The sequence below is a fragment of the Aspergillus nidulans genome, chromosome II, assembly GCF_000011425.1.
Source record: "Aspergillus nidulans FGSC A4 chromosome II".
In the NCBI taxonomy this organism is placed as follows: Eukaryota; Fungi; Ascomycota; class Eurotiomycetes; order Eurotiales; family Aspergillaceae; genus Aspergillus; species Aspergillus nidulans.
The window spans coordinates 2,993,519-3,004,352 of NC_066258.1; the positions used below are offsets into that span (position 1 = coordinate 2,993,519).

General features: G+C 50.7%; 5 protein-coding genes across 5 annotated transcripts, besides 1 other annotated feature; 2 read left to right on the top strand and 3 right to left on the bottom strand.

Annotated features, from left to right (window-relative positions):
* Positions 1-10,834: part of a sequence feature (contig 1.61 483..865047(-1)) that runs on past both edges of the window.
* Positions 995-2,200, bottom strand: ANIA_03789 (protein MEMO1; the record flags this gene model as incomplete). The annotated part of the gene is made up of 3 exons (XM_656301.1): positions 995-1,871; positions 1,921-1,989; positions 2,046-2,200. The coding sequence occupies 3 exons, from the start codon at positions 2,198-2,200 to the stop codon at positions 995-997; spliced, it is 1,101 nt and encodes a 366-aa protein (XP_661393.1).
* Positions 2,945-3,546, top strand: ANIA_03788 (uncharacterized protein; the record flags this gene model as incomplete). Its single annotated transcript, XM_656300.1, has 2 exons — positions 2,945-3,104; positions 3,164-3,546. The coding sequence occupies 2 exons, from the start codon at positions 2,945-2,947 to the stop codon at positions 3,544-3,546; spliced, it is 543 nt and encodes a 180-aa protein (XP_661392.1).
* On the bottom strand, positions 5,564-7,144 carry png1 (peptide-N4-(N-acetyl-beta-glucosaminyl)asparagine amidase; the record flags this gene model as incomplete). Its single annotated transcript, XM_656299.2, has 3 exons — positions 6,497-7,144; positions 6,028-6,428; positions 5,564-5,976 (listed from the first exon to the last, which is right to left on the bottom strand). The coding sequence occupies exons 1-3, from the start codon at positions 7,006-7,008 to the stop codon at positions 5,564-5,566; spliced, it is 1,326 nt and encodes a 441-aa protein (XP_661391.1). The 5' UTR covers positions 7,009-7,144.
* On the top strand, positions 7,515-8,286 carry ANIA_03786 (uncharacterized protein; the record flags this gene model as incomplete). Its single annotated transcript, XM_656298.1, has 5 exons — positions 7,515-7,582; positions 7,694-7,757; positions 7,910-7,916; positions 7,975-8,054; positions 8,167-8,286. 5 exons carry the CDS (start codon positions 7,515-7,517, stop codon positions 8,284-8,286), a joined length of 339 nt encoding a protein of 112 aa, XP_661390.1.
* On the bottom strand, positions 9,889-10,317 carry ANIA_11416 (uncharacterized protein; the record flags this gene model as incomplete). Its single annotated transcript, XM_050611419.1, has 3 exons — positions 9,889-9,924; positions 10,055-10,120; positions 10,300-10,317. The coding sequence occupies 3 exons, from the start codon at positions 10,315-10,317 to the stop codon at positions 9,889-9,891; spliced, it is 120 nt and encodes a 39-aa protein (XP_050467450.1).

Genomic DNA, 10,834 nt, shown 5'->3' on the forward strand with positions numbered 1-10,834 from the left:
TGGTGTTGGGTTAAGTCGGAAATTGCCCTAGCCATAGACGTTTCTCTGCCTTCCCCAGTCTGTACTGCTGCATACGATTCTGTTGTTCCTCCATACTCATGCTCTTACGCCCTCCGTTAGCTCTCAACAAACACAGCACGCATATCACTATCGTCTTACCCTCCACACACTGGCCCCGTCTCCAACAGCTCCTGGTAGGCTTTCTCCAGTATTCCTTCCCAAACTCAATTCCAGGCTGCTGCAAGCGATCCTATCAATAGACCGCCCGTCACGGATTACTCCCAGTCCGACGTCGTCCATCCCTGTTGAATGGGTCGGCGTCTTGGGGGTTACTGAGAAGACTCCGTGGCCAGGTATATGCGTACGTATAGAGAGTCCTTGCTATCTACACGTTGGTCAGGACTAGTGCCGCTTCTATGGTGTAAACTCGACTCCCCTGTCTCATAGACCCCCGATAGAGCACAACTTACAACCCTATGCAAAGGCATGGGCATCAGATGGATGGAATGGTTAGCCCGGCTCTCCCAATCCCGAGATGTCTCTGGAGTCATCGAGTACCGACGCCACTGTACGCATTGAATCTAATTGATTCGACTCCGCATCTACTGTGTAACACTACCCATGCTAGTCGGATTCAACGCCCGGCAATGTACGAGGAGAGGCTCTACCTACCATAGCCTAGCCATGTGATGGGCAGCCGGACTCTAGGCTTGTTTCAGGTCTATTCAGCTATCCTTGGTATGAACACGGAGGATGCGCATGAAGAGAGGTGATTAGACATATCGGTGTCTTGGTAATCAATAGCGTGAAGGCCTAGAAAACGGGCGTTCTGAGAGAGGATCAGAAAGAAGGAGTGAGATGATCACATTCTGATTACAGATAAACTGCCTAATCTGCCACCGGGGTTATCCTACGGACCTGCGGTTAGCGATGGCCTCTACGATTAGCTGCTAAATGTCCAAATCTTGTAGGCAGAGACAGATGCTATACTGTCCTACACCACTGCAAACGCCGAAACGTAGCTGACCGAGCTATCTTCGACAATCTCCCCAATATCCGAGCTGCGCTCGTAACGAGCAAAGTGAAACTTGCCCTTTCCTCCTTCCTGCTTTCCAGCGGCTTCAATGGCAGCCATAATAACACCGATTGGGTGACGACCACAGACTGTATTCCCAGTTTTTTCAAGAATATCGGTGAAGCGCTCAGTCTTTCCCGTGGCAATGGCGGCCATGGTCGCAATGTCAAATGACGAGATACTCTCATGGATAAGCGGCTTGCCTCTCCGGATGGGGTCCCGCCGCTTGAGATGGTAGCCCGCACAGGCGACCTCAATTTTGCTTTCGATTTCCGTTTCATCATCTTCTGGCTGGGGCAAATCATATGAGGATAACGGCAGTCTCGGGCCCGGCACGGGGGCTTGAGGAACGTAGTATGTGTATCGGAAGCGGAGGCCCCAGTGACAAAAGTCCGAACTGACAACAAATGCATTACTTGGGTCTTCCAGGTATGGAGCGAGTAAAGCGCCAAAGGCGGCTTCTGTCGCTTTAGAGGTGCTTCCTACCAATATTGGTACCAGCGGGGGATACTCTGCGGCTTTCTTATCCGGGTGCTGGAGCTGCAGGAGGCGATGGATATATGGTAGGTGAAGTTCGATGCTGTGTTCGTCTTCATCAACTGATTGAGACATGTCTTCGAACGCGATCGTTGAGCCATTGGACTTGGCCGCTGGTGTCGAGCGGAGTTTGGCGATAAGCTCCGTATCGAGCGGGAGGGGGTCATCAGATAGCGGGGTATAGTAGCCGGTCAGCGTAGGAAGGGCTAGACTTGTGAAATAATGGTGATGCGAAGGGCCGAGAACGAATATTCGTTTCCTGTAAAGTGCTTTAGATCATGACGCCTCCTGAGATCGGATTGACTCACGCTTTGGACAAATCCAGAGCCTTGTAGGCGTAGGCGGCGCAAGGTCCGGAATAGCTGTATCCCGCATGACTGGGATTCTGGGATCAGTATGTGATGAATTAGAATTGGTACTTGCCTGTACATACGGGGCAATGATGATTCGCGCACCAGGTGCTGGCAGAGAGCCCAACCCTTCAAGCGTACCAGGTACCCTGTCCAGCCATTGATCGAGCTGAAGCGCGAGAGTCTGGCGGTTGCCCGAATACCAGGAACCAGCGTGAGACGCAGCTCTAAAGCCCATTATTACTGTTCAATAGATATCAAGATCGTACGATTAGTACAGAGGTGTTAGTGTTGTTCAGAGTCAACGGCACTGGCAGGCTTGGTGGCGTGTTGGTAGGTGCTGAGGGGAAGCGGGGAAGAGATGGAGCGAAATCATCATAGCACAAGATAAGCTCTAAGAACCAAGTTCAGCAAACAGCTCACCCGTGTACTTCATATACAGGCTACTGGCCCCTACGATGCTTGTTAAGGATATGCACAGAAGCTGCTATTCGGGCTGAGCTAATTCATTGATTACCTCAAGCAACTGCTGTTTAGCCTAAAATTCTCTTATTCTCATTCTGGGAGGACGTATATATATCCCCGCACCGCTAATCGCTACAAACTCTACAGTCCAATGACTAGTCAACAGAGCCGTGAAACCACCCACTGACAGGGAAATTACTGTGTATCAAAATTATTTCTATCGTAGCACTACTCATACTATCTTGTAGTGTACATTACGCTCGCAAGTGGCTTGCCAATTAACCCAGATAGGGCATAGCGCATTTCTCGTTCACGGGTATTGACGCGCGCGGGTTCTTACCTCACGCGCACGGCCAACCTCAAATTCCTCCCGCCAACCTTTTACCAAGAGCTATTCATATTTCCTAGCAAAGCCGCCAATCCTGCTCAAAAACTAGCTTGTCAATTTCTTTTTATTTCCCTCAATTATCTACCCGTCGGCACCAAATTCGCTCGTCCGCGTTCAACTTCGCTCAGCATGTCCCTCAAGCGCAAGGCTTCGTTTCCAAGCATCGCATCTCCACAATCACCTCAGACCGCAATTGACCGACGCTTCATGGACGACAGCCCGAAACACCTTCATTGCCGGACAAGAAAGCGGTTGAGAAACGACCGCCCTGACGACCAAGAAGTATATGGTGGGCCGCCCCATCTGCCGCCCAATGCTCTCCCAAAAGCATGCTGACGCTAGAAACAGACAAAACCCTTCGATGGCTCTTTACTGCTCAGCAGCGCGTGCAGCAAGTACCTACCCCGCCTACTGAACCGGAACAAGACGAGGACATGGAGCAGGAAGCGCTGCCTGCATTCGACCCTCGCCAACAAACACTGCTACAGTTCTTTCGTCGCACCCAACCACAGCCTTATCGTCAGCCCTCTCAACAACCTTGCCCTTCGATTCCTATAGACCAGTTATCAGGCGAGCCAGGGCCCTCGCGAAGCGGAAATGGGTTCTTGCATGGTCGCGACGTCGGGAGTGTCTCACCGTCCTCTGCAAGTGATAGCGAAACATTGACACCAGCCTCCCAGCTCGCTGATCGTGACATGGACATGGATATCAATATGAATTGGCACACCTAGTCGGAACCACGGATGGATGGGAAGATAATTTTTTGCTCTAAATCGGGCAAGGCTTCTATTTGACGATATACCTGCGTTTTATACCCTGGTCCTATGATCGTGGACCCTGCGTTACTCTGCTTTCTGATTGTGTCTCTTGTTGCTTGCTCAAGCGTTGCATTTGATTCTAAAGGGCCAGTGATCGCTGGCGATCATAGTGTCCCAGCGAACCCTGTTTCACGGCCTTGCCTTCATTTTGAAGTGTTTTTTTCGCACGTTATTACCTCTGATGCCACCATATCATCGGTACCGGATATCCGAAAAAGCCCACAGTGTCTGTATAAATGATAATTCTACATTTCTGAAGGAATATACTCTATATGAACAGTATATGGCCAAGTTGCATGAGCTAATTTATTTGACCTCTAACACAGTCATCAACGGCGTATTCTCTAGCGACAGGTCTGGTTCCTGTATCAGGGGCGCCGACTTGAGTAGTCTGGTTGTCATTCGTAGAACTCAAGCGCGAACAGCAAGACAGACATGATACAACTTGGGCAGAGAAGCCAGTCAGATAGGTTAGACAATTTCAGTATAGAAGCCTGAGCAGCGAAGAACGTTGGCCTAGAAGATAGCCAACCACTCAGGCTCATTGCTGTCCCCTACTGTACTCCGTACCCCGTGACCTCCCAATAGCGGTAAAGCAATAGACAGAGGTCTAGAGCTGACACTGACAGAATACAGACACAATTGTAATGTCGATGTCTACCCCTGAGCCAAACTCCAACCAGAACCATAAACTGAGAAACAAGAAATACGCGTCTGTACTCCGTACTACGTACGCATTCGCAACTTGTAGGCACTCGCCCTGTCGATCGCGGGACTCGGCTTTGCGAAACTAAGATCCGTGCACGAAGGCTGGCCCGGATCCGATAGAGCCGGAAGCGCTGGCAGCTGACAGGCTGGCGAAGTTTATTTATAGTATGCCGGGCCTGTGGCCAATCAAACTCTGCCACTGAACGCGGGGAAACCCCTTGTCGTGTAGCTCAATCCAGCTATTGATTGTAGGGCAATGCCACCATGTAACAGTTATTTCGACGATGGTGTTGGGATGAAGTCAGGTTAGGAGCTGGGGAGCCGAGACTCAACCAGGTATAATGGTACGTGACGCTAGTGCCCGATCCTGATTCGAAGCCACGGTAACGCAGTGAGACAGTTATGCGAGTGATCGCCCATCGCAATTTAACCTGATTCAGGGCCAGGGCTGGAATTCAGGGTCCGGGTCGCTCCAGCACCCCACTCTCTTGTCAACATTTTTGAGCTGGTAATTTCGCTTGCTGCACGTAGAAAAGAAAGTGTCGAATGATAATATATGTATTTCCACATTAAATATGGACATTCACGCTAAGAGGAAAAGGTATAAAGCGGTACAAGAGAAAACCAAGCCATCATTAGCGGATTAAAAGTAAAAGAAAGGTATCGCAAACCGCCCCATTCCATGTAAACCCCCAACCATAAGATGACCGATTAGATGCATGTCGTATGCCATGGAAACATAAGTTAGAAGTGGAGATCCATAAAAGAAGGGAAAAAATATAAGAATAAAAGGAAAGTTTAATAATGAGGTATCATGACAGAAAAGAAAAAAATATAGAGACCGTCAAGTTGTAGTATGTTGTAAAGAGGAAGGTCTTCAAAGGGAAACCTTCATTGCGTCCTGCCAGATGTGCGGACGTCTCGGATCCCTGGCTGCGGACTGCTGCTTCATGTCTTCCAGGTCATCATTCCCATGATGCAAGAACGACATGTGCAAGGCGGTTCCTGAGATGATTCGTAGAAGTCCGATAATGAGCTGAGGCCAGCCACAAGCGCGACAATCGGAGGATACATCTCATGCGCCAGCAAAGTTCTTCAACAGTTGAACGGAGCCTTAGCAGGCGAAGCCGTGCTGACTGGCGGGTAGAACCCACCTAGCTCAATCCCGGGATCGTCCAACCGTGATGTGTGATAGTTTATGCAATCTGTACTTCCAGTCGCGTTATCGGTCGCCTTGCGATCCGTCGGGGCCGGAGTGGCCAGATCTTTGACGGCTATTGTTCCAAGCCGCCTGGGGCTCCGCTGTCTGTGGCACCTTCACTTCGTCCGGTCGGGCAGAGGGCGAGCGATTGGATGGCAGGAGATTTTTCAACTCCGCCGCAAGGGCACAGGCCGTGTACATGCGTAATTCACGTTCCTCGCGCTCGTCTTCCTTGAACAGCCGCCTCTGCTCCTCCTTGGGCCGATTTTCGCGACGCATTTTCCGAATTTCCTGGATGATCCACACAAGCACTTCCTCGGGAACACGCGACCGGGGTGCTCCGTGTTTAGCGGGGCTTCGGACATATCGTCGCGTGACATCTGTTGCACCATCAATGGAGAAGGCAATACAATAGGATATTTTGCGACCCCATCCTAAAGAGAAATTAGTCCGGAGATACTAAATGTCTGGGAGGAGATACCGACCTTCGGCATAGAGACGAGGCTGGTCCCATGTCTCTTCGCATGCGTCTACATGAATCCATCGTTTCTGATGTTCAGAGTAGACTTCAGTCCAGACGTAATCTTCGGAGTTCCACACCCAGCGTACACGGCCACCAAGCGCACGGCAGAACATGCTGAAGCAATTTGCCCATTCACCTACTCGACCCCGTCTAGTCTGCAGTAACTGCCATACGTCCGAGTAGCGAGGGAAACGTTCGTAGGCGCCACAGGACGGATCTGCACATCTATACAGTTCGACTCGGTTGGCACCCCTGGCGGCCTCATCTGGCGTCGGCGGGGCTCTGCCATGTGCAATCGTCGGTGTAAGGCATCGCGAGCAAGGGGGATTGTTGACCCAGTGGAAAAAAGACCGTTTAAACCATCTAAATGATAGCCGTGGTTAGTTATACCAAGATGTCGAACAGAAATATGGGAAACAGCGGCTACGAACCTTAACAATGCCCGGATGACACAGTCCTGGTAACCCCATTCGGGCTTTCTCTTAAGGCTCCGTGCCTGGGCCTGAATAATCTGACACTCCTCATCCGCTTCCGAGTACAGCTTGTCGAGTGGGATCAAGGATAGGGCCTCGTCAAGAAGACCGGGGTTTTCGTACTTTGTTGGCGTTACGGAAAGAACGTGGAGGAGGTTCCGGAATTTGAATGCATTTTGATCTTGCGGAGGATATGGAACGATTGGAAGATTTCGTAGTGAAGGCGATTGCGATGATGGTTGTGGTTGCGCGGGCTGTGTTGCTGGTAGGGCTTGCGAGGGATGAGACGGTTGCGACCGATAGGGGGAAGGAGATGGAGACTGTGTGCGAGAAGGAGACCGGGACTTTTCCAGCAAGCGATCGAATCTTTTGACACGCATCAACTGCTCAAAAGCATGGGTAAGCTCGGCGGGATCGAATGCGTCGGTGGTTGGCGCCCGCCGGCTATGGTGATGCTTGCCATCCGCCATGGTGTAAAGACCAGCAGGTGGCTACCAAATGTCGAGTCTCCAGATTGAGTGTCTATTGATGATTTCCGAGTCGTTCGTTGTCGGGTTTGGGTAAACGAGCGACGAGAATCGAAAGGATCGATTGAGGGCGGTTGGCAGGGCGAGAGTTGGATTGTCGAAGGGATCAGGGACGGAGAGCGAGACTTGAGAGGATACGGTCACACACAGCCCAGCCAGGCGGTCGCTGTCCTTGGCATTAATCAGCGTCTCGTATTGTAACCGACAATACCGCTAGCGATCGACCTCCAAAAATAACCTAATGCGCGGCCGGCGCTGGACTCGACGGGGCGACAATACGACGATACCAGGTCGAAATAAGAGCTGGGCGAGCGAGCAGCAAATATCGAAATGCAAGCCAGTGTCGGGAAAGCGCTTCAAAAAGAAAGAAAAAGAGACAGAAAGGAGCCAGAGCAGCAGAAAAAAAAAAGGCGCCTGGAGGAGAAATTGCAGCAGCTTCCACGCCAGCAATGAGGGCGAAGCGTCGTCAGCCTGGGGCTCTTCCCCCAATCACAGCCCCGCCACCACCGCAAGCCGCGTGTGTCCGCCCTAAACAGGCTTAGGGCGCCAAGCTCGAAGGCCGCATGCTCTCCTGCGCTTCTCTGGGGATCTTCTCGCGAACCACAGGTTTTGGCAATAGGAGTTACAGATCATCTCCGGCCCAGTGGTTGAAGAGTGAATATCGTCTTGAGATGCTTGGCATTGGTGCTCGAGTACGTGGACATCGGATGCTCAGGTGCGGCTCCCGTCGTCTGTCTAACAGTAACTACAGAACGGGGATTTAGATGCTGTCGTTGGCTCCACTATGCAAATAAGCCCCGATTGTATTCAACACATGAGCTTGGACACACTGTACTCCGTACAGGTAGAAGGTATGGGCTTCATCCACAACTCCCCACTACCAATATACGTGTCGATGCAGCCTCGCAGCTTTTGTCTGGTCTGCGTGGCTCGGAATCGGAGTCCCAGCGCGACGCAAGCTGCTCGACTCTAGGACTACGAATTACTCTGTAGGTACGGTACGTGCGGTCATCGTCATTTCCTTTCTCTGGCGAAAGGAGGTATCACTACTATCTTGAGTCCTTGACATGTCCATACCCGCGCATAAGAGAACAAAGTCAGCCGGTCTTACGCGGCTGCGATCAACATGGGGCCGTCAAAAGTGTCACCAACCCAGCATCCTACAGGGCTCAGAATTATGCGTATTTCTCAGCAACCGAAACGCGTTCAAGAGGAGAATAAAAGTGGTTCGGCAATGTCGGAGACGTGCGGCGAAAGGCCGCAAAATCTCCCAGACTGGCAATAAAAGTGCATACAGTGGGTACTTGCTTTTTCATGTTTGCCCCCAGATGACGAATCCCGGCCGGGTATGCGGTTGAGAGTACGACTAGGGCACTGGAGTAGCTCGTCTACCGGTTGCTCTCATGACTACAAGAGTAGTTAGTGCCCTTGAAGTGGACAAGCTTGCAATTGGCACTATATCGGGCTCGGGAGTATCGGGCAGACGAACTGCTCCGACTCCTCCTTGCTCCTTAGGGGTAAGAACCATCCATTGCTAAACGTCAGTTGAATGGCGTGGATAGCATGGATGGCATGAATGGCATGCGATCGAGCGATGATTTTTCGATTCGACTATCCGAGTCCACCTGCCACAAACTGCAAGTGACTCAACACAGAATTTCATTTTGTATAGATGACTGAGATATTTCCGAGTGGTAAGCGCTCTCAATCTCAAGAAGAACACGCGGCACATGCACCCCATCACGATGCCCCATCAGCCGTGATTCCCACCAGGAGGTCAGACCTGTTTTTGTGAGAGGGGACGCAGATGTTATGCGAGTTGCGTATATATGCGTAAACCAATTCGTGATCCGTCTTCCAAGATACAGAGGGTTACCGCAATACTGGGCTTGAATCCAAGAATCAAGGCACATTGCAGCCCTTGATTACTTCAGGGTGATGTCGCCGACTCGCTCAGTGCTGGCACTCGCACCGCAAGAATGATGTGGCGGAGACGCGCAAGCGTCCGTCTTGGCATTGGACGAGATCTGCGCTAGTCTCCTTACGGTTTCGGCAGGGCCAGACCGATCCATCCATCACTCACTCAGTGCCCTCACATACACTAAGAATATGGAGTATTTCGCCATAAGCCGATGGACAATCCGCTCAGGCAAAACCGCTTTTACCAGACCCTGTTGCTGACAGAACTTTGGCCGCTGTATCGAGCCCAGCTGTAATCGCAGCGCTAGAGACCGAGCTCTGTCAGACAGATTGGCAACATTATCGACTTGTCTCCCATTTGGAAAGTGCTCGGTTCAGGACTAGCTTCATTCTTATGCCGCTAGAACTGCGTCTAGACTCCAGTCAAGGCGGGATGTCAGATTTACGCTATGTCTCACCACACCACCTTTTCTATAACAGGGATCTGGGGTTTTCTGCAGAACACAGAGTACCCTGTTTCAGGAGAAAAATGCCCTGGGCTTCGAGCTTCTCGGCTCCATCGATCCTGAACCCTTGAGATCTCCCTTGAAATCCCCACATTCTAGAACGGTCTACTCTGAATATGTCTTCACTTCGCTGCATGCTATAGCGTGCCTCTGGGATTTGGAGTACATCCTCGGGAACACTCGCGTACGCTCCCTGTGCAGAAAGGGGCGCCGCATTCGGGTGCAACTGAGATCCATTTGCAGTGGCGAGGTTCCAGTGGAATCTAAGTGTCGAATGCGGTTCCGTTCGCTTGTCTATGCGAGGGGCGGTCATTCTGTGAGCTCTTGTTTGAGCTGCTGTGACATCTAAGACCGTGAAACGGTCCAGATCGCTCTGCTGTCAGTTCACTTTTGTCTCCTAAGGGGGCTCCTGGTCGGCTGATGCAGATGCAACCTAGGACGCCTTCTAAGTTCGATCAAGGCTTTGCCGACATTGCTCAACTCGGTCACGGCATGGAGGATTTAAAGACCTCTCATCGGCCTCGACTCAGGTCGACTGGCCGGTAGTTGCTGTTACCCCTTACCTTGGAGACACCGTCCGTTATAACAAAAACGTCCTCTAGCATAACAGGAGCAAGCAAACTGGCTAGCTATAAGATAAGGGTATTCAGTGCATACATGGAATGATTGGCTTGTGCTATACCAACAACGTCCTACTTGATGTAATTAGTGAGAAGTGGTCTGACCTAGCCACGATACCTTTTAGACTACGTAGTGATGAGCCTAGCAGATCACAGCCATATTTCTCATCAGAAAGAACGAAACTTACGCAGAAAGCTTTCTCCATGTCGGTAGATTTCTACAAACTGGAAATGCTGAGAGCTGAACATATATATATCAGCTTGGCATGTTTCTTTAGTATGAATTACAAGTAGGCGGAACGTTACAATTTCCATCGCATCTGAGCGTCCCTCAGGAAATATAGGTAATGAAATACCACATGCATATGTAGTTTAATATTTGGCATGAAATTATAGTCAACTAGCCTCATATGGCCAATATAGCTGTACAGAATATGACTTTCACTGCCTGTGACACATTATATAAAGTCGGTAGATGGGAAAAGACGGCTGGCTGGCTGTAGCCACATCAAGCCTTTCGGTATAAATAAGCTGGAAGTAACGGTCACCTTATTACTCATAATCTACTATTAGATCTCTGTAAAAGAAGATCTCCTACTCATTGTATACCCACCCTTCTTGACATGCCTACCTGAATAACCTGATGTGCTTCATTGGCGGAGGACCAGAGGCGGGAAGCGACATGATTGGTGAATGGTCGGCGCGTTCCAACCACGACACCAA